This window comes from Narcine bancroftii, chromosome 6, assembly GCF_036971445.1.
Source record: "Narcine bancroftii isolate sNarBan1 chromosome 6, sNarBan1.hap1, whole genome shotgun sequence".
In the NCBI taxonomy this organism is placed as follows: Eukaryota; Metazoa; Chordata; class Chondrichthyes; order Torpediniformes; family Narcinidae; genus Narcine; species Narcine bancroftii.
The window spans coordinates 96,963,782-96,987,307 of NC_091474.1; the positions used below are offsets into that span (position 1 = coordinate 96,963,782).

The window sequence follows — 23,526 nt, forward strand, 5'->3', positions numbered from 1 at the left end:
CGGGCAGTAGATGTGGTCTACTTGGATTTTAGAAAGGCATTTGACAAGGTCCCCAAAGGACAGTCATTCAGAAAGTCATGAAGTATGGGATCCAGGCTGTGTGGATACAGAATTGGCTATGCCTGTCAAAAGCAAAGAGTAGAAGTAGATGGAAAGTATTCTGCCTGATGTCAGAGACTAGTGGAGCACCACAGGGATCTGTTCTTTGTGATTTTTATACATGACCTGGATGAAGAAGTAGAGGAATGGGTCAGTAGGTTTTTGGATGATTCAAAGATTTGAGGAGTTGTGGATGGAGCTGAAGGCTGTCGTAGGTTACAACAGGATATGGACAGGATGCAGAGTTGTGCAGAAAAGTGGCAGATGGAGTCCTATCCGGTTAAGTGTGAGGTGATGTATCTTGGAAGGACTAACCAGAAGGCTGACTACAGGGTTAATGGTCAGTTACTTAACAGTGTGGAAGAACATAGGGACCTTGGGGTCCAAATCCATAGATTTCTCAAGGTCGCCGCACGGGTTGATCAGACAGTTAAGAAGGTCTATGGAAGGTATGTAGAACTTCATTAATCAGGGGATTGAGCTCAGGAGTCTCGAGGTAATGATGCAGCACTATAAATCTCTGGTGAGACCACAATTAGAATATTGTGTTCAGTTCTGGTCACCTCATTACAAGAAGGATGTGGAAGCTGTGAAGAAGGTTCAGAGGAGATTTACCAGGATGTTACCCGGATTGGAAAATATGTCTTCTGAGGCAAGGTTAACAGATCTGGGACTTTTTTCTCTTTCGAACAAAGAAGGATGAGAGGAGACTTAATAGAGCTCTACAAGATTCTGAGAGGCATAGATAAGGTGGGCAGCCAGTTCCTGTTCCCAGGGCTGGAGTAGTAAATATCAGAGGACATCTGTACAAAGTGAAGGGAGGAAAATTTAGAGAAACATCAGGGGTAAGTGTTTTTTTTTTTTACACAGAAAGTGGTGGGTGCCAGGAATGCCTTGCCAGCGCTGGAACAATAGGGGCATTGAAGAATCTCTTGGACAGACACATGGATGTATGGACCAAAAGTCTAAACATTAGAGCCAGTCCTTTCAGGACAGAGTTAAGAAACATAAGGAAGGTGGTAGAAAGGTGGAACTATCTGGGATAGCTGACAGAGTTAAACATGGGAAATTTGCAGTCGCTGGGGATGAGCGCAGTGCTGGAGAAACTCAGCAGGTCAGGCAGCATCCACAGAGCAAGGGCACAGAACCCTGTCTTGGTTTTCACTGTCCCCTCTCCCAGGGCTTCAAGTTTCCCCTTCTGTGGCTTCTGCGTCCATGACTGAAGCTGAACTTCTCATCTGCATGTAAAAGTTCCCCTCCCCCCCCCCCCACTATTACATCTTTAATTTTCCTAGATATTTGCCAAATTCCAAGATTTTCTGTTCCTCATGAAAAGAGAAACTGATCAATTCCTGGGAGTGACCAGGAGAGGAAGGCGCTGAATGTCATCAGTATTCATGTAGATTGCATTTACCAGTGGTTCTCAACCTTTATCTTTCCACTCACATTTTGCTTTACTATGCCATCAGTGCTCTGTGATTAGGAAGGGATTGCTTAAGGTGGGATGTGGGTGGAAATAAAAAGTTTGAAATCCACTGTTTTAATCGTCCTTCATGGACTCGTTATGTGCACGGTTTCATAACTCCAAAGGAAATGGGCCAATGACAATTTTTCTCAAACAAAAATATTTCAGTAACAATTGGGTCTAGAGCAGTGATTCTCGACCTTCCTTTCTCACTCACATCCCACCTGAAGCAATCCCTTACTAATCACAGAGCACCGATGGCATAGGGATTACTTCAAATGGGATGTTAGTGGAAAGAGAAAGGTTGAGAACCATTGGTCTAGAGTGAGGGGTAAAGAGTATCGTATGAGACTTTCTCCCAAACAGAGGTGAACCTGGCAAATTCTTGACCAGAGTTAAAGCTAAATATGTAAGGAGTTTGTAAATTCTCCCCGTGTCTGCCTGCATTTCCTCCTGGTGCTCCGGTTTTTTTCCCACATTCCAAAGACGTACAGGTTAGTGGGTTAATTGGGCACATGGATGTATTTGGGCGGGATTGCCTCATAAGCCAGTAGGTTCTGTTAAGCGTGCTGTATCTCTTAATTTTAAATTTTAAAATATTAAATTAAATATTCCCACAGTCCCAACTACATTTAAACCAAATAACATTCAGATGACGTACGGCATTGCCTACACTTGGCCTTGTTCAGTAACTCTGGAATGCAAACCTATTTCTTCATCTCCAAGCAATCTGTCCTTTGCTGCCCAGATCCTATGGCCCTGCTCCTCAAACCCCTCTCCCACATTTACTCTCCCCCATTTTATTTCCACAGTTTCCTTTCCCCCTCAGTTTATTTGTGATGATTTATGCCTGATGTTTGGGATTTGAAAGTCGATCAAATCTCTGACTTCTTACGAAAGAATTTCTACCCACAGCTCAAACAGGAACCTGGCCCAGAGAACCCCATTTTCCTCCCCACTGATTCTAAGTATGACTGGTTACTGGCAAAGACCTGGGTCAGGTCATCAGACTTCCAAGTGCATCAGACGGTCACCCACCTTCTGAAGACGCACCTGATCTCCGAGGTGTTTGGTATAGCTCTGTACCGGCAGTTCCCAGCAGTCCACCCACTCTTTAAGGTAAGTCTTCGATCAGGTGTCTTGAGCCATTGTTACTCTCATCTGCTTCTCCCACATCGGCACCTGCTCAACATGAACCCCACAAGCCTGGACCAGGTCCGATCGATGGCAAGGTGCCCCTCTGCCTGGCGTGTTTGCTTTGTCTTGATTTATCCCAGGGGTTTGGACAACCTGATGTGTTTCTGCCAGTCTCACTCCCACTGGTTTTAGACAGTCTCAGTCCCATTCTGAGAGCATCCCCGACGAGGCCCAAAGCATCAACGGGTTTTTACTGCCTAAGGATGCTGTGTGGCCTGCTGAATTTCTCCAGTACCTTTTCATCTATGTTACATTCTAAAAAATGTAGTATTACGTGACAATAATGGAACCTTTTTATCTCTGTGTATCACATTCAACCCCGCATCTGCAGTCTTCTTGTTTAACTCGGCGCCAGTCCTGGTAAGTTTCAACAAGCTCACTCTCAATGTTTCACACTGGCCTCACATGCAGTGGTAAAAACACACCCAAAGGCTGGTTGAACTTGGCCATCTTTTCAGCATCTCCTGTGGTCACAGGGGTTGATCCCAAGGGGACGATTGGTGGGGAGGGAGAAGTGGACGTGTACTAAGTGATCCCACCACTAGACACATATTCCCCTCTCCACCATCCGCAGGGACCACTCCCTCCGCAATCTTGTCCACTCCTCCTTCCCCACCAATTGTCCCCTTGGGACATCACTCTTTGACCGCAGGAGATGCTCCACACGCCCACAACTCTGCCCCCTCACCACCGATCGGGACCCCAAACAGCCCATTACCACTATCATAGCATCTAAAGACTTTGGCATTTCACTCACTTGCAGTGGATTGACCCACCCCAGACCAGGCCAAGGGAGTTGGGTAGTCCTGGGTTCAGACCAGGGCCTCAATCCATCCTTCTCCATTCAGACAGCCCATGTGCTTCAGTATGGTTATTTCTGGGTGACATACTGGAAACTGCAGACACTGGAATCTGGAGCTGCTGGAAGAACTCAGAAGCGTCACTGGGAGAGAAACAACAGTCGATGTTGTGAACCGGGACTCCAAGGGTGGAGGGGAGAGGGCTTATATCATGAGGACTGGGTGGGAGGAGGCAGACAGGGTGGGTGGAGGTGGACAGGGGAGGCCGACAGGGTGGGAGGAGGTGGGCAGGGTGGGAGGAGGCGGACAGGGGAGGTGGACAGGGTGAGGAGGTTGACAGGCACCCATGGGGATTGGTGAACCAGGGAGAGGTGAAGGAAGGTGGACAGAGGCAGGTGCCAGACAAAGGGAGAGAGAAGCGAGCGGAAACCAGGGGGCAGGTAGAAGATGAATGGTGAAGTGATTCGAGGTCACAAGGGCCTGGTTGTGCTGGAATCTGATGAGAAGCATAGGTAACAATGGTAATTTAATGAGAGCTGTTGGGAAGGATGGAAGAGAGAGGGAGAGAGAAGATGGAAGAGAATGGACACCGAGGGAGGGGTGAGAATGGATGGGAATGGGGAAATGTTAACATAACATAACAATTACAGCACAGAAACAGGCCATTAGGCTCTTCTAGTCCACACCGAACCAAACACCCCTCTCTAGTCCCACCTCCCTGCACAATGCCCATAACCCTCCATCTTCTTCTCATCCATATACCTGTCCAACCTTTTCTTAAATAATACAATTGATCCGCCGCCACTATTTCTCCCGGAAGCTCATTCCACACGGCTACCACTCTCTGAGTAAAGAAGTTCCCCCTCATGCTATCTCTAAACCTCTGCCCCTTAATTCTTAACTCATGTCCTCTTGTTTTAATCTTTCCTCCTCTTAACGGAAATAGTCTATCCACATCCACTCTGTCTATCCCTTTCATAATCTTAAATACTTCTATCAAATCCCCTCTCAACCTTCTACGCTCCAAAGAATAAAGACCTAATCTGTCCAATCTCTCCCTATACTCTAGATGCTTAAACCCAGGTAACATTCTGGTAAACCTTCTCTGCACTCTCTCCACTCTGTTTATATCCTTCCTATAATTAGGCGACCAGAACTGCACACAGAACACCAAATTAGGTCGCACCAACGTCTTATACAATCTCAACATCACCTCCCAACTCCTATATTCCATGCATTGGGACGTCAATTGTCCGGGGGAATGTCCTTTGGTTGACATTGGTGCTCACTCTGGCAATGGAGAAGGGCCAGGACAGACTGGCTGGGGTGGGAATGGGGAGAGGAGGTGAAATTGCCATTGGGACAGAGGGTAGATGGTCTGTGAAATGTCCCCAAGTTTGAGTTTGATCTCACCAATGTAGAGGAACCCACATTGGGAGCATCAGCGCAGTCGGTGGGGTGGGAGGAGGTGACGGGAATCTTTCCCTCACATTGAAGGGCCATTTGGGACACCCGGGTGGTTGTGAGGGGGGAGGTGTCAGAGCAAGTGTACTTCCTGTGGTGGAGGGGGGTCACGGAGAGTGATCCCTGCGGAAGGTGGAAAGGGGTAGATTCCTCCAGAGTGGGGTCTAATTGTTGAAAATGATGGAGGAAGTGATAAAAATGGGGTGGGGGAAGGGGTGAGGACAGAAGTCGCTAGGAAGAAGAGAGAAGTAGATGGCACAGGCAGAATACAAGGTCTTCCCAGAACTTCCCAGTCCCAATCTAGTTTGAGTAGGAACCACTGGACACATTCTCAATGCAAGGAGGAGTCACTTGGCCTCTCCCCAGTTCCTGTCTCAATGCAGTGAGCTCAGGGGGCCCCAGAGACTTGGAGATGCCCTGTCGAACTAAAAAAATAATAGTTTAGAGGAATTACAGGTTGTAACCTGATGGGTCCGCCCAGATGGAGGGCCTGGGACAACCCAGATGGTAGGTCCTGGTCATCTCAGATGGAGGGCCTGGGACAGCCCATTCGGTGGGTTGGAGACAGCCCACATGGTGGGTCCTGATTAGCCCAGACCATGAGTCCAAGACAGCTCAGATGGTGGGTTCTGGTCAACTCAGGATGTGGTCCTGGGACAGCCCAGACGGTGGACCCATGTCAGTCCATACTCAGGCCAGGGGCAGAGATTGTCCACGAGAGCACACTGATGAACTGATTGTTTGCTTTGTGAACTTTGGAGAATAAGAACTAATCCGGAATGGTTCTGGGATTGACGAATGATACAGGGAAAGACAGTATCAGATAGAAAACCATCAATTTACAGAGGTGGCCACAACATCCTGGGCCAAAGGGCCCATACTGTGGTTGAATGTTCTATATTTCCCATGGAGAGTCTAGAACCAGGGTCACTGACACAAACTCAGTGATTGGGTATTGAGGACTGAGATGAGAAGGAATTTCTTCTCTTGGCGACTGTTTCACTGGATTTCTCTCCACACCTCGACAGCTAAGTAGATTCAAGACAAAGATCAATTGATTACTGGGTTTTATGGAATCTGGGGGTTTGGTGCAGGAAAGGGCAGCTGAGGTGAGAGATCAGCCACGATGTGGTACGTTTCAAACCTCCTCCTGTGAGGGGTATTGTGGTTCTTGGTTGCTGTGAAATTGATTCGGGAGGATCAGTGCAGCAAAATGATCTCAGAATCATTGTTCTTACCAACATTAAACCTTCCTCTCTGTGTCTGTCACCAGCTGTTAGTGCCTCATGTCCGATTTACAATTGCCATCAACACCAAAGCAAGGGAACAGCTGATCTGTGAGTGTGGTCTCTTTGACAAGGTGAGTGTGCTAATCTCCGGGCAGTGGAGGGGGTGGGGGGTTGGTGTGATGAGGGAACACCCAGCTGACGTTCTCTCCCCTGTCGGCAGGCTAACGGCACAGGAGGTGGCGGACATGTGCGCTTGGTGCAGCGTGCCATGGAAGATCTCACCTACAGATCCCTCTGCTTTCCCCAGGCCATTATGATGAGGGGAGTTGAGAGCACGGAGAAGCTGCCGTACTACTACTACAGGGATGACAGTCTGAAAGTGTGGGACGCAGTGCAGGGGTAAGTCAGTGCCCAGGACCCTCACTGCACACTGCGCCCGTGGTCAGAGGTCCGATCTCGCTGTAATCTGCACCCGTGGTCAGAGGTCTGACCTCGCTGTAATCTGCACCCGTGGTCAGAGGTCCGATCTCACTGTAATCTGCACCCATGGTCAGGCTTCGGCAGCACATATACTAAAATTGGAACGATACAGAGAAGATTAGTATGGCCCCTGCACAAGGATGACACACAAATTCATGAAATGTTCCATTTAAAAAAAAATCTGCACCCGTGGTCAGAGGTCCAATCTCACTGTAATCTACTCCTGTGGTCAGTTTTCCGATATCACTGTAATCTGCAAACGTAGTCAGAGGTCCAATATCACTGTAATCTGCACCCATGGTCAGAGGTCCGATTTGGCTGTAATCTGCACCCGTGGTCTGAGGTCCGACATCGCTGTAATCTGCACCTATGGTCTGTGGTCCAACCTCCCAGCTCTCCCATCCCATGGTCAGAGGTTCAATCTCACTGGAATCTGCACCTGTGGTCAGAGGTCTGACCTGGGCCTGGACCTTGGTTCAGTGATTAGTCCCTAACTGTAGGCCAGTCACTGTAACCACGGTAACAATCATGACAGGAGAGGGTATTTCCTTGTGGCTTCACCTAAAGATTATATCTACTTTTAAATGGCTTGGACTTTAATTTTTGATGGTTTAGTGAATAATTGAGACACATGTGGATGCCCCAACAAGCCTTTGTAAAGAGCCATATGATATGAGATTGAGCAAGGCCAAAGGTCACAGATCAATACACTTTGGGAGCAGCACTGGGGGAACCAGCTCTGTCAAACGAACAGAGGGAAAGATTATCCCTCACACTAGAGGAGGGGGAGAGGGAGGAGAGAGAGCAGGGAGGGGGAGGAGGAAGTGAAGGAGCAGGAGGAGGGGGGTAGGAGAGGGATGGGAAGGAGGTGAAGAGGGAGAGTGGGAGGTGGGGAAGGGAGGTGGGACTGGGAGAAGGGGAGGAGGGAGAGGCAACCGGGAGGGGAGGAGGAGGAGGTTTGGTGGAGATAGTGGTGAGAAAAACCAGAATGATGTGTTCTTCCCCTGTTCCTGGTGATGAGAAGGTTAATTTATTTCCACAGCTTTGTCACGGAGGTGGTAAACATCTATTACGATGATGATGAAGCTGTTCAGATGGACATTGAGCTCCAGGCCTTCGTGAAGGACGTGTTTGTCTATGGCCTGAAGGATAATAAAAAGACAGGTACCTCTCACCGTGAGCACGAGTGTGTGCATGGGTGTATGTACGAGTGTGATCAGCAGAACCCTGGCATACATGTACCTCAGGTAACGGTTTGCTCTTCCTACTTTTAGAGACCAGTTGCCCACAACTTGCCAAAATCTGGTGCTGGTTGATGGGACCTGGCACCCCATCCCATTCCCTCCCTGACACGTCTGTCCATGGTCTCATGCACAGCCAGATGAGCCCACCCACAAAATGAAGGAACAACACCTCATCTTCTGACTGGGCACCCTCCAACCGGACGGCATTAATAAGAACTTCTCCGGTTTCCGTAAACCCTCTCCCTCACATCTTCCCCCGTCATCTACCCCCAGCTCTCTCTCTCTCTCTCTCCCTTTTCCCTGTCTCCTTTCAAAAGCCAAAATCAATTCTCACCTCTCCTCTTATCAGATCCAAATGACACGTTTTGTTGGCCTGGTTGGATTCCTCCATCTTGTCTTCATTCTGAGGATTCCTGGTTTTTTTTTTGCTTATATCTTGAAGAAAGGCTCAGGCCTAAAACATCGGTTCTATCTCTTCACCTCGCATGGACGCTGCGAGACCGGCTGAGTTCCTCCAGCATCTCGATGTTTTTACTACAATCGCAGGGCCTGCATACGTTAATGTTTCACTGATTGATACGATCTTCGATGTGGAATGTCAGGGAGCTATTCAAATGCAGTAGGTTTCCCAGCTGAACCAGGTGTCAACAGGAGTCTACAGTAGGTATGACTGGCCGACTCCTGGCCTGCACAGTCACACCCACACACCTCCCCACACACCCTCTCACACCCACACGCCTCCTCACATACACACGCACCCACTCACACACACACCCACACACACCCTCACACACTCACACAACCACTCACACCCACACATCACCTCAAACACCCACTCACACCCACGTACCCACTCGCACCTCCTCACACACCCCCACATACACTCACACACCTCCTCACACACTATCACAACCACACACTTCCTCACACACCCACACTCACACACCCTCACACACCCACACTCACATCCCCACACACACACCCTCACACACCCACACACCCATGCACACACACACCCACAAACTCACACACACCCTACACTCACACCCCCACACACACACCCTCACACACCCACACACCCATGCACACACACACCCACAAACTCACACATACCCTACACTCACACCCCCACACACACACCCTCACACACCCACACACCCATGCACACACACACCCACAAACTCACACACACCCTACACTCACACCCCCACACACACACCCAGACATCCCCACACTCACACACCCACACACCCCCACACACCCTTACATTCACACCCCCACATACACACTCACACACTCCTACACACACACACTCACACACCCACACACCCTGACACTCACACCCCCACATACACACTCCTACACTCACACACACATTCACACACCCACACACACACACCCCTACACTCACACACCTACACCCCCACACACACCCACAAACCCACACACATACCAACACTCATACAGCCACACCCACACCACCCCCTCACACACACACACACACACACACACACACACACACACACACACACACACACACACACACACACGGAGGAGCACAAGGTCACAGTCAAGAGATAATAAGTGGATAAGGGTGGAAAATGGCTGTGAAGAGATAGAGGGAAATGGACAGCTCTCTGAATGGAGACGGAGGGAAATGAGAGCCGGAGAAAAGGAGAAAGGGATGGGGAGAGAGAGAGAGAGAGGAAGAGAAAGAGACAGGATAGTGGCCAAACAGAAACTGAGGGTTGATGTTAATGTGGGTGTGTGGGGCTGTGTAAGGGTGGTCTTGGTTTGACAGTACATGAAGCCGTGGACAGATACGTCAGTAGGGAGTGGGGCACAGAATTGAAAAGGTTGGCCCCTGTCATTGATGTGGACAGAGTGAAGGTGATCAGTAAAACGATCTCCCAGTCTGCACCCTATCTGTCCAATGTAGAGAAGGCCACAACAGGAGCACCGGATGCAGTAGATCATTCCCACGGATACACAGAATGAAGTGTTGCTTCACATGGAAGGACTGTCGGGGGCCCTGAATGGTGGCGAGGGGAGGAAGACACAGGGGTAGAAACCAAACATCTTCTTTGTCTGAGCTCAACATTTCTCTCTTGGATCTTTTTGCACGTTCAAATACAGAAAGGATGGTTAAACTTCACACATCAGTCTATTTGCTCCTTGCTGTTTGTATGGAACGATAAGCATAGATCCACATGGGAAATCTCGGTCTCATTCTCAATGAACCAAGGAATTTCATTAAATGCTCAACTCATCCCAGCAAATGGCAATTTGAACAAGTTGGTGTCTTTAACTGTGTGAGAATTAAAACAATAACTGTTTTTCCTCATGTAGGATTCCCGAAATCATTGAAGACGATTCAGAAACTGATCGAGTACCTGACCATGATAATATTCACCACCTCGTGTCAGCATGCAGCAGTCAATTTTGGACAGGTTGGTTTGATTCCCTGATCTCCTGGCTGCATTGTGTTTGACTTGTACGGCTGTGGGACTGAGAGGTGGCCTACCTCGTGTTAGATTCAGATGTGACATCAACTGCAGTTGGAGTCAAGGTCAAGGCGAAGGCTGAAAGGATGACTGCAGGCAGCTGCCACTGTTCCCCAGGGCATTGGTTAGGGCTTGTTCAGAATGGAGGGCTCATTGAATACTCAATGGAAAAGCTCGAGCAGCTTGCAGTGTCCAGTCAGATTATTCTTCAAAACTGTCATCATCAAAGCCTCAGTGAACCTCCTTTTGAGGAGGTCTGGTTCAAGCCTCAATTGCCGTCTCTCCCGACTGGGCAGGGTTCTGAAGCTGGGACTGCCCACACAATGTGCTGAAGAGGTTAACATTTCTCTGTGTAACCAAGTGTAGAACAGGCAAGGGATGAGGAATCACAGACAACAACTCAGCACGGAACACGGAGCAGCTCGCCGCTGAGGGTGACCTGTTTCCAGCTCTGACTCCATGGGCAGTTCAACCATCTGCTTGTTCCCAGGAGCCTACTCCACTCTTACTGCCCTGTCCATTCACTTCCTACCCAGAATTGTGCAGGAATGAGGGGTTGTCTGTGCATCTAATACAGAGAATGAGCCCTGTCCGCATCTAGGCCCAGCTAGACTGACAGACACTCCTAGACCCGGCTAGACTGACAGACACTCCTACACCCGGCTAGACTGACAGAAACTCCTAGACCTGGCAAGACTGACAGACACGCCTAGACCCGGCTAGACTGACAGACATGCCTAGACCCAGCTCGACTGACAGACACTCTAAGACCCAGCTAGACTGACAGAAACTCCTAGGCCCGGCTAGACTGACAGACACTTCTAGGCCTGGCTAGACTGACAGAAACTCCTAGGCCTGGCTAGACTGACAGACACGTCTAAACCCGGCTAGATTGACAGACACTCCTAGGCCCGACTAGACAGACAGACACTCCAAGGCCCAGACTGACAGAAACTCCTAGGCCCAGCTAGACTGACAGACACTCCTAGATTCGGCTAGACTGACAGAAACTCCTAGACCCGACTAGACAGATAGACATTCTGAAAGCAATACAGTTATAGTGGGAGGTGTGTGTGTGTGCGCACGCACCTGTATTTTGTTTGTATGTGTGTGTGTGTGTGTGTGTGTGTGTGTGCACATGCGCGCCTGTGTGTGTCTGCATGTGCCCATATATGTGCTTGTATGAGTGTGTGTATACATGCGCACAACTATGAGTTTATATCTCTCTGTGAGCGCATCTATGTGTGCACCTGTGAGGGTGTGTGTGTGTGTTCATGCGTATGTGTATGTGTTTGTGCGTGTTTGTGTGCATGTGTGTAAGTGCACACAGATGTGTGTGTCTGTGTGAGCCTTTATGTGTGTGTGTGTCTGCGTGTTTCCGTATGTGTGCATGCACACTCCCCAGCAGCAACTGGGAGGCACACAAACAAATGGGTTGTTTAACACAAAATTTATTAACAAACTAGCAATAATAGAATTAACCTGATAAACTTAACGCCCAAACACCAGCCTTAATGGAAACTCTATTTAAACAACAGAATATTGTTCAGCGTATGTGGGGGAAAAACCCAGCCCATTACAGTCCAAGCTGAAATGCCCCGAAAAATCACCAAAATTCCCCAAACTAAACCCCCTAGTCTGTCAGTCAAGAAGGAACAGGTCACAGATCTGTTCTCTAGGCAGGGATTATCTGGTTCCATGCCCACTGGTCTGTTAGTTTGAGGCTGTATCAGTCTTCCTTTCCCCACTGAAACTACTGGGTGAGCACACTGACATACAGCTCCTGACGGCAGTGCTGGCACCCGTGAACAAAGCAACGTAGCATGTGGCTCGCTGAAGCAGCCAGGTGATTACACACAGTCAGACCAACTGTCTTGTCTGCAATGTCATCTACCAACTTCCCTCTTCAAAACCAGCACACTGGGCTTTTTAAACTGCCCAGCACTGCCTGCAGTTCTCCCCATTGATGGAGAGACGTTAACAGCCGCAGGCTTGCTCTACTGTGAGCCCGCGGACTTCCAGCGCGTGGTTCCCGTGCTTTGACAACTTCAAAGTCCCCTAGTGGTACTCCAGCGCTACTACACCTTCAAGCAGCTGTCAAATCCTCCACACTCGGTTCAGTGCCATCCTCAGTCAAAAATAAAATTACCCAAGGTCCATAACAGGGTGCAAGCATGTCTGTGTGCATGTGCCGAGTGTGTGCCTGGATGTGAGTGCCAACCCGTGAGCGTATGTGCGTGTGGAGGCACCAGGGTTTCTATAGGTACATTAAAAGTAAAAGATTAGTGAGGGATAAAATTGGACCCCTTGTAGATAGCGAGGGTAGGCTGAGTGAGAAGTCAAAGGAAATGGGGGAAATTATGAATGATCTCTTTGCCACGGTATTCACTAGGGAAAAAAATATTGAACTAGTTGAAGTAAAGAAAAATAGTGGGGAGGACATGAAGCATATAAGGATAACCGAGGAGGTAGTGATGGCTGTGTTGAAAAAGATAAAGGTGGATAAATCTCCGAGACCGGACAAAATATTCCCAAGGACACTCAGGGAGGCTTGTGGACAGATAGTGGGGCCATTAACAGAGATATTTAGGATGTCACTGGCCACAGGGGTAGTGCCAAAGGATTGGAGGGTGGCGCATGTGGTTCCGCTGTTTAAGAAAGGGTCTAAATGTAAACCTGGGAATTATAGGCCCGTGAGTCTGATGTCTGTGGTGGGTAAGTTGATGGAAAGTGTTCTGAGGGATGGTATTTACAAATATTTGGAGGTACAGGGATTGATAGGGAGTAATCAGCATGGTTTTGTCAGGCTTTGTAGATCATGCTTGACCAACCTGATTGAGTTTTTCGAGGGGGTTACAAAAAAGGTTGATGAAGGGAAAGCTGTGGATGTTGTCTATTTAGACTTTAGTAAAGCTTTTGACAAAGTTCCCCACAAAAGGTTAGGAAAAAAGGTGGAGGCATTAGGTATAAATAAGGAGGTAATGAAATGGATTCAGCAGTGGTTGGATGGGAGGTGTCAGAGAGTAGTGATAGAAAATTGTTTGTCCAATTGGAGGCCGGTGACTAGTGGGGTTCCTCAGGGATCGGTCCTGGGTCCACTATTGTTTGTTATATATATTAACGATCTGGAAGTAGGGGTGGAGAATTGGATAAGCAAGTTTGCGGATGATACAAAGATTGGTGGTGTTGTGGACAGTGAGGAAGATTACCGTAGATTAAAAGGTGATTTAGGAAGGCTGGAGGTGTGGGCTGAGAAATGGCTGATGGAATTTAATACAGATAAGTGTGAGGTGTTACATTTTGGAAAGGCAAATCTAAATAGGTCATATGCATTAAATGGTAGGCTATTGAGATGTGCAGAGCAACAAAGGGATATAGGAGTGATGGTAAATAGCACCCTCAAGGCTGATACTCAAGTAGATGGTGTGGTGAAGAAGGCATTTGGAATGTTGGCCTTCATAAATCGGAGTATTGAATTCAAGAGTAGGGAGGTTATGATGAAATTGTACAAGGCATTGATGAGGCCAAATTTGGAGTACTGTGTACAGTTTTGGTCACCAAATTATAGGAAAGATATAAACAAAATAGAGAGAGTGCAGAGAAGGTTCACGAGAATGTTGACAGTGTTTCAAGGTTTGAGTTACAGGGAAAGGTTGTGCAGACTAGGGCTTTTTTCTCTGGAGCATAGAAGATTGAGGGGGGACTTGATAGAGGTGTTTAAGATTTTAAAATGGACAGACAGAGCACCCATGAATCTCAGGGCACCCATGGATAGGCTTTTTCAATAAGAGTGGGGGAGATTCAAACTAGAGGGCATGGTTTAAGATTGAAGGGGGGAAATTATAAGGGGAACATGAGGGGAAATTTCTTTACACAAAGGGTGGTGGGGATGTGGAATGAGCTTCCGGCAGACGTGGTTGAGGCGGGATCATTGGTTATATTTAAGGATAGACTGGATAGTTACATGGAGAGGAGAGGACTGGAGGGTTATGGACCGGGTGCTGGTCAGTGGGACTAGGAGGGTGGAGATTTGTTACGGCATGTAGGGCCAAAGTGGCCTGTTCTGTGCTGTAAGTGGTTATATGCTTATATGGTCTCCATCAGCCAATGTAACAGCAAGTCTTGCCCCAAGTGCTGGAATTGAATTAAGCTGTTTCTTGCCACATGTACAAGGCACAGTAAAAATCGCTGTCTGTGTGCTACCCAGGCAAGTCAACCTCAAAAGAGAGAAAGTAGTACATGTTCAAAAACATTATGTGACAATGCCCTGCACTTTCAAGCTTCAGCATGAAAGAGAAAATTATTATTACACAGTCAAGGCATCGCTTTTAAACGGTCAAGGAATCGCCATTAAATGATCCAAGGCATCACTTTTAAACAGTCAAGGCATCGCCGTAAAATGGTCATGGCATTGCTGTTCCCCAGCCAGATACCAGAGGGAAAGTCACTGTCCCTGTTCTGGAGATCCATGTTTCATCTCCTGCCTGATGGGAAAGGGGACAAGGGAGGGTGAGTGGGATGGGGTGTGATTGTTAACATGTGGTCTGCTCTCCTGGGTGAGCAGGAGGTGAAGACAGACTCGGTGGAAGCGCGTGTGTGTGTGTGTGTGTGACAGCAGCTATTCCTTTCAATCTTAGGCAGGGGGCAGTTCCCATCTTGGACAGAGATGTATCTGGGTGGGATCCTTGTTTTTGTGCATCTATCAAAATGTGTAAGGACACTGGGGACATGCTGAATTTCTCCAGGCTACTGAGAAAGTAAGGGCACGGGTGCACTTTTCTTAGTCGCTGCACCAGCCTGATTGGATAAAGGTGCTGGTAACATAAGTTCTGATTGGGCCACGTCGATAGGAACTTGTATCTTGAGCTCCTGATTGGATCACATTGCTGGCATTTGAGGTTCTGGTTGGTCCATGATGCTGGTAACTTGTATCGAGAGGTTGCCCAATGGATCAGCTCCTGCCCTTATAAACAAAACCAGTCGACTGAAGAAGAGAAAATGAGGAGGGGTGACAGAGGGTGCAGATGGTGCAGCCTTCTGCAGAGACGCAGCAGGGGGCTCCAATCAGAGTGTGACTTTACTCTCTGTTCACAGTACGATTGGTGCTCTTGGATCCCAAACGCACCCCCCACAATGCGCTGTCCTCCTCCTTCAGAGAAGGGGGTTGTCACCGTGGAGTACATCATCGAGAGTTTACCAGACAGGGGCCGCTCATGCTGGCATCTGGGAGCTGTGTGGGCCCTCAGCCAGTTCCAGGACAATGAGGTAACTCACATTCTAACCCAGGGATATGGCTCCACTAACTCCCACCCACCATCGGGGCACCCAGAGATCTTGGGTACTAACCCCCGTCAGAGCACCCAGGGATCACGGGATACTAATCCATCCCATCAGGGTCCAGCCCCCAATCGGGAAACCCAGGGATCTTGGGATACTAATCCATCCCATCAGGGCACCCAAGGATCTTGGGGTACTAACCCCCATTGGGGCCCCAGGAATCTCAGAGCACCCATGAATCTCAGGGCACCCATGGATCTCAGGGCACCCAGAGATCTCAGGGCACCCAGAGATCTTGTATACTAATCCACCAACGGAACATCCAGGGATGTGGCTCCTTTTCCCCTCTTGCCAAGGGTGACCAGGGCTCCCAGGCGAACGTCCATCCCCAGTGACATTCAGCTGAACCCCTCTGCCATGTGGATTTGCTGGGCAGTCATGGGTGCCATTGGCAGGTTTGTAGCACAAGGTGAGTCCAGATATCTTAGAGAAGAAACACCAAACTATTCCCCCCCACCACATTCAATTTCCCCAACTCCCACTATCTGCCATCTAAAGCCCTTTGTTCATTCTCTCCCTGAAACCTCTCCTCCTCCTTTTCCACCATTCCCCATTTCCATGAGGCAGCCCCTGTCATCAAACATGTAAATTCCAGCACAGTACAGGCCCTTCGGCCCATGACATTGAGCTGACCGATAGAAAGCGGCTCAACAATCTAAACTTTCCCTCCCGTAACCCTCAATTTTTCTTTCGTCCATGTGCCTGTCTTATAAATATCCCTATTGTTCCAGCTTCCACCATCACACCTGGCAATGCATTCCAGGCACCCACAATGCATTGTCCTGGCAATGCATTCCAGGCACCCACAATTCGCTGTGTAAAACATTTACCCCGATGTCTCCTCTAAACATCCCTCCCTTCATTTTGTACAGATGGTGTTTGCTACTCCTGCCTGAGAAAAAAGGCATTCGCTGTCCACCTTATCTATGCCTCCCATAATCTTGTAGACCATTTTCACTCCAAAGGCAACCTTTTGAGATCTATGGATTTGGAGCCCTATGTCCCTCTGTCCATCCACACTGAAGTATCCTACCTCACTCTGCCTTCAATTTTGTCCTTCCAAAATGCTCACTTTACACTTATCCAGATCGAACTCCGTCTGCCACCTTTCTGCCCATCCTGCGTATATCCTGTTGTAACGTATGGCAACCTTCTACACGATCCACAGCACCTCAGACCTTTGTATCATCTAGAAATTTACTGACCCATCCCTCTACTTCTTCATCCAGGTAATTTATAAAAATCACAAAGAGCTGGGGTCCTGGAACAGATCCCCACGGAACTCCATTAGTCACCCACCTCCAGGAACAATTTGTTCTATCCACTACTACCCTCTGTTTTCTGCAGGCAAGCCAATTCTGAATCCACAGAGCCAAGGTTCCATGCCTCATGACTTTCTGAATGAGTCTCCCATGGGGGACCTTGTCAAATGCCTTGCTAAAATCCATATCGACCAAATTTACCACCCGACCCTCGTTATTTCCTTAAAAAATGCAATTAGGCTCATAGGATGCATAACCTCCCCTTCACCAAGCCCTGTTGACTATCCCTGAGAATATACTTTCCAAATGCTTGCAAGAATCCCCTCCCAATTGCTTGCCAACCACTCACTGATCTATAGTTCCTAGGGTTCTCCTACACCTTTCTTTAAAAAACTACATTTGCCATTCTCCTTTCCTCTGGTATCTCCCCTGTGGCCAAAGAGGACACAAAGATCATTGCCAGCCCCCCAGCAATCTTTTCCCCTGCTTCCTGAGGTAACCTGGGGTATATCTTGTCCTGTTCTGGGGATATCAATCCTAATGTTTTTTCAGAAGATCCAAGCACTTCCTCCTTAACCTCCAGCACAAAAGCTTGTTCCATACTGACTTCACATTGACCAATGTCCCTCTCTCTGGGGAACACATTTCTCTCTTACCTCCGTTTCCTCCTTGATCCTTAAGTGGCCTATCTTTATTCTGGTCACCCTTCTGTTCTTTAATATGCAAAGAACACCTTGGGGTTTTCCTTAATCCTACTTGCCATAGACAGGGAATTCCAGTTCACTGCTCACCTCATTACAGGAAGGATATGGAAGCTATGGAGAGGGTGCAGAGGGGATTGACCGGGATTTTACCTGGATTAGAAAATAAATCTTCCGAGGCAAGGTTAGCAGAGCTGGGACTTTTCTCTTGGGAGTGTAGAAGAATGAGTGGAGACTCGATAGAGGTCGACAAGATTCTGAGAGGCATAGATAGGGTGGATGGTCAGCACCTGTTTCCAAGGGCAGGATCAGCAAACACCAGAGGACATGAGTACAACTCCAATTATCCAAAATGGTCGGGACTAGCTAAACATTTTTTTTTGAGAACTGGTCATTTTTTAAAAACAGCCCAGTAGCAACATCAAATCACTTGTAACAGTGTTTAAACAACAAGGGAAGGCTTTTTAATCATTAAAATAATATTTAATTCTCACCCAAAAAAATGCTGGCCACCACCAATCATCAACACCTCCCCAGTGAGGCCCTGCTCCTGCCAGGAGCCCATGGTCCCTACTGCTTATGGGAGTCCGACGTCCATGCTTCTGCCCCGGAGCCAAACGTCCCCACTCCTGCTAGGAGTCCGACATCCCCTCTCCTGAGGTCCTGCTGCTGCCAGGAAGCTGATCTCCTTAATGGTGCCGGGACAAGGGATTCTTCCGACTGCTTGCGGCTGGGAGACAGTGGGACGCAGTTTGAGAGGGAGAGTTGGAGAGAAAAGTCAATGGGGGAACGTAAAGAAGAAATGGAAAGAGAGAGGGGAGGGAGTTACCTAAAACAAGGACAATCTTCATTCTAATTTCATGTCCGGTGAATGTTTTTTCAACCTGTGAGGTCAGTTTGGTTCTGAAAACATTTTGGATAAATGAGGATTTCTGATTGTTTTGGATATCCTCATTTATCCAAATTATAAACACTTTTTGGATAAATGAGAATTTTGGAGAATCCAATTTTGGATAATCGGAGTTGTACTGTATGTATAAAGTGAAAGGAGGGAAGATTAGGGGAGACATCAGGTATGTTTTTCACACTGACCCATTGGAGTGCTGGAATGCCTTGCCAGGGATGGTGGTGAAGGCTAGAACAATAAGGGAATTTAAGAGACTCTTAGACAGGCACATGGATGAAAGAAAAATAGAAGGTTACGGGGTAGTACATTTTTTAGAGAATCTATGGGTCAGTACAACATCAATGGCTGAAGGGCCTGGACTGTGCTGTAGTGTTCTACGTAACATCTGTTCTCAATTTACTCTCCCAGTTCCTGCTTAATCTCATCAATTACCTAATTAAACCCTTTACCATTTTATCTGCACCTATGCAAAATGTCAGGGAGTTGTGGTCACTGTCTCCGACCATGAGCTCTGTCACCTGACCAGTTCATTATCCAGATCCAGTGTGGCCTTACCTCTAGCTCACTCATCCACATACTGTGTTAGAAATCCTTCTCGGACATACCTGACTATAATGCTACCCCATCTATTCCTCTTGCATTCAGGAGGTGCCAGTTGTGACAGGCCCAGAGGATCCCAAAACCCAGCAGCAATAGAAATTCACCAAGACAAATGCTTTTAATTTTCTTTAAACATAAAAACAGGATCAAAATTTAACTTATTACTATTAACTTAACCTAACTTAACCACCCTCTAATTCTAAGCATATGTGTATGTAAATCAGAAAAGTTTTTTGATTCAGAGTCCAATCTCACTTCTCATTCCTCCAAGTTCACTGGTATCAGGCAATTCTTATACTGTGCACAGAATTTAACATTTATGAATCTTCACCAGGCTTTGGTGCTTGAAAGGTAAATGGTTACCGCTCAAGAAGGTTCTTGTTGGTTTTCAGAGAGAGATTTCTTTCTCATTGGACACACACAAACTGATCAACTACTTCAGTGTCTTGCTGAAGAAACTTCCTCCAACAGGGTTTTCCAGATGATAACCTCTTTTCTCCAGGTCACCACAAAGTTCCTTTTTGTTTCCCTTATTTCAAGTGAAACATCCTCTTGTAAGGACCACAAGGGCTTTGAACTCACAACAGTGTTCAAAATGGGGTTTCAAACAAGCTTCCAAAAGCCACTGCAGAAAACCAGCAGTCTCTCTCTCTCTCTCTCTTAGAGATAAACCTGTTGACGCTCTCTGCTTGCAAAACCACATGACCTTCTTAGAACAGCAAACTGTTCTTAGAACAGCAAACTGCCTTCAGACAACTGTGGCACTGGACCCAGTCTCCTGAGTCTGTTCATCTGTTGCTTTCCAAAACAATAATCCATTACTCCACAGCATGTCCAACTTCACCTACTTGTGAACTCCTTCAGCAAAGCTGTTTCAATTGTCTTGATAAAGACTGTCTGGCTTGAGCAGAGCTCTGGTATTTTAAATGAGATCTGTGTTGTGAAGTGTTTGTATTTGTGACCTACACTGAACCTCACCCCCCACCCCCACCCCCCACACACATTTTATTTCCTTTAAAACATATCTATATACAATATAAAATATAACATAATCTGTCACACAGTCAAAATTTGGGAAGTTTAAGACTTCCGGAACAACAACCCTGTCATTTCTGCACCATTCCAAAATCTGCCTACCCATCTGCTCCTCGGTGCCCTGGGGGCTATTTGGGGGCTTATAGGTTACTCTCAGTAGAGTGATCGCTCCCTTCCTGTTTCTGACTTCTACCCACACTTTATCTCCCATCCTATTCCCTGAATCTGCATCAGCCAATCTGCCCCACATTCTCCAGCTCAGTGAAGGTCCTACCATCCTGACACCACTGACAACCACAGTCACAGCTTTGTCTGTGGATCCCAATGTGCAGAATTGAACTGCGTGGAACACTGATTATAATGAAACAGTCAGCATTTTGTGGATGGTTCTCTCCAAGACCTTGCCCCTCCCGACCTCTGGAATCTCTTCCAACCAAGTGAACTATCTGCCCTCTTCCAATCCTACCTGAAAGCATTCCCAAATGATGAGGTTCTTTAGATGCCAACCCTTCAGCTGGGACAACCACTTCATGCAATGTCTCGGAGTGCTGAATAAACCTGTTGCATTGCGAACCAGCGATTTGTAATTAAACATCTATGATTTTTATTTCTGCAGCTCTTCCTTGGGATGTATCCTGATGAGCACTTCATTGAGAAGCCAGTGAAGGAAGCCATGGAAAATTTCCAAAAACACCTCCAGGAAATTTCACAGCACATTGCCCTTCGCAACAAGGATAAGAAGCTGCCGTATTACTATGCCTCTCCAGACAGGATCCCCAATAGTGTGGCTGTGTAGGGGCTGGGGCAGGGAGATCCTGTCTCCGGCCACTCTCCCTGCTACTAGATGCCTGCTGCCTGCTTTAGAGGTCAGAGAGCATGGGAACAGGCCTTTCGGCCCAACTCTCCCATGCTGACCAGCTTGTTTATCCGGGTCTGCGTTTGGCCCATATCCCTCTAAACCTTCCCTGTCCACCCTTCTGCCTAAATGTCTTGCGAACGTTGGGATTGTCCCCGCCTCGACCAGCTCATTCCACGCACCCACCACCCTCTGATAATCTCAGTCACTGACCCATTGGAAGAATCCTCGTCTGGATCTCTGATCCGTGTGTGTGTGTGTGTATACAACACATCCATGAGTCCCCTCATCAAGTTTCATTGCACAACAGTGTTGAGGCTCTCTCAGAATACCACCTTCAACAGATTCTGACCGCCTTCAATCGTGCAGACATGAGACTTGGACTTACCATCAGTTCCAAGAAGACTCAACCATCACCAACTGAGGTAAATCGGATAGAACCATCAATTCAACTTGGCGAAACAACCCTGGAAAATGTGGACCACTTTCTGTATCTTGGAAGTGACCTCTCCTCCAATGTTGACCTTCATGACAAGGTCCAACATTGCTTTAAATGCACTGGAACAGCTTTTGGACGTCTCCGAGTTTCTTTTATGATCGTGACATTCAAATGGACATTGAAACATTTGCATACAAAGCAGTGGTGATCCCAATGCTTCTATAAGCATTGGAAACCTGGACAACATACCGACGACATCTGAAGCCATGTGAAAAGTTCCATCAATGCTGTCTCAAAGATTCTTAAATATCACCTGGGAAGATAGGAAGAACTAACATCAGTGCACTAAATGAAGCAAAAGCAAGCAGTAATGAAGCCGACATTATTAAGACCCAAGTAAGAGAGGTCATGTTGGTCAGATGGAAGACGAATGTCTGCTGAAACAAATCTTCTACTCCCACCTTAAAGAAGGCAAAGGTGAAAGAGGTGGACAACCAGAAAAGATTCAAAGATGTCTTAAAAACCCAACATGAAGAAATGTAACATTGATATCAATAATTGGGGAAACCAGCCAAGGACAGGAATCTCTAGCGAACCATCATCCGAGAAGGAGCCAGCAACTTTCGAAGGAATGACCTGCCCCGAATGTGGAAGATCGTTCAAATCCAAGATTGGGCTCATAAGAGATCAACTGAACGAAGTCCATCATCCTCGACCTCTAAGGAGTCACGACAATGACATGGCAGTGAGTTGGGGAGCACGTTCAACTCCCAGCTTCCCCTCATCATTGGGGGGGGAGGGGGTGATGATCACTGCAATGTCTCCACCTCTAGCCAAGGACATCTGTGCCCGCCCATCCCAGCTTTGGGTTCATTTCAGAACTTGCTGAAAACTTGTTTTCCATTTAGAACGTAACTGTAGTCCTTCCTAGTTTAGAAAAAAAGTAATCAGGCATTTTGTCAAAGATGATGTGAAGGTGAATTTTTACAAGACGTGGGGCCTATTCATGGAGTTTGACAATAATTTAACGAATGAGAGTGTTTGGATGCCCCTGAGCTGTCTGCTCTCCAATGGTCATCCTTGGTTTCCTATTTATATTAGATATGCAAGTTAGCCTTGATTAGGGGGAGGGGCTTAATTATTGGGGGAGGGGCCTTTTTTCCTTTTTTTTCAATATTTTTGATATAATGGGTTTGATCTGAAAGGGTGCACATAATTTGACCAATGCATAACATTTACTCCAAATGTTCTAATTTTTGTCTTTTCTTGTACTTATTAGATCTATATGTGTGTATTTTTTTAAATTTAACTCAATAAATATATTTTAAAACAGAAAGGAAGAACATAACTATCAAGCCAGCATTTGAACCCCACCCTGGTAAAATGGAGGTTGGTGGGGTTGTGGCCCCTGTGATAACATCCGCTCGGTTCACCAATGAGCTGGATATCTGATGCTCCAACATGGTCCGGTCTATGTGCTCCAGCCGCGACTGTGGGACAGGTTCTGAACATGTATCTCAGATGAAGAAACAGGCCTGAAATGGACAGGCCGGCATGGTTGGTTTAGCGCAACGCTGTTACAGCACCAGCAATCGGGAGCAGGGTTTGAATCCCACGCTGTCTGTAAGGAGTTTTACATTGTCCTCAGGTCTGCATGGGTTTTCCCCGGGGTCTCTGGTTTCCTCCAACTGTTCGAAACATAGGTTGATTGGGTATACAGACTCGTGGGCCAAAAGGGCCTATGACCATGCTATATGTCTGAATTTAAATTTAAATTTAAATGTCATCGTTGCCACACACACACATACTTACACACAATCTCACACGCACACACACAATCTCTCACACGCACACACACTCTCACACGCACACACACTCTCACACGCACACACACACTCACACACACA

At 47.4% G+C, this 23,526-nt stretch overlaps 1 protein-coding gene and 1 non-coding gene across 7 annotated transcripts in view; both read left to right on the plus strand.

Moving 5' to 3' along the window:
- alox5a (arachidonate 5-lipoxygenase a) overlaps positions 1 to 22,955 on the plus strand; it is a 108,916-nt gene extending 85,961 nt beyond the window's left edge. For 4 of the 6 annotated variants that reach the window (XM_069885843.1, XM_069885846.1, XM_069885844.1 and 1 more), the window contains 7 exons: positions 2,480 to 2,683; positions 6,299 to 6,385; positions 6,475 to 6,653; positions 7,777 to 7,898; positions 10,328 to 10,428; positions 15,577 to 15,747; positions 20,941 to 22,955. In XM_069885843.1, coding sequence (XP_069741944.1) covers positions 2,480 to 2,683; positions 6,299 to 6,385; positions 6,475 to 6,653; positions 7,777 to 7,898; positions 10,328 to 10,428; positions 15,577 to 15,747; positions 20,941 to 21,120 — 1,044 coding nt within the window. In that variant the 3' untranslated portion in view covers positions 21,121 to 22,955. The remainder of the gene's footprint in view (positions 1 to 2,479; positions 2,684 to 6,298; positions 6,386 to 6,474; positions 6,654 to 7,776; positions 7,899 to 10,327; positions 10,429 to 15,576; positions 15,748 to 20,940) is intronic. The other 2 variants (XM_069885845.1, XM_069885847.1) reach the window with 1 other exon arrangement.
- LOC138737808 (U6 spliceosomal RNA) lies at positions 6,804 to 6,909 on the plus strand. Its single transcript, XR_011341250.1, has one exon. It is a non-coding gene; the product is annotated as a U6 spliceosomal RNA (small nuclear RNA).
- Positions 22,956 to 23,526: the final 571 nt, after the last annotated feature.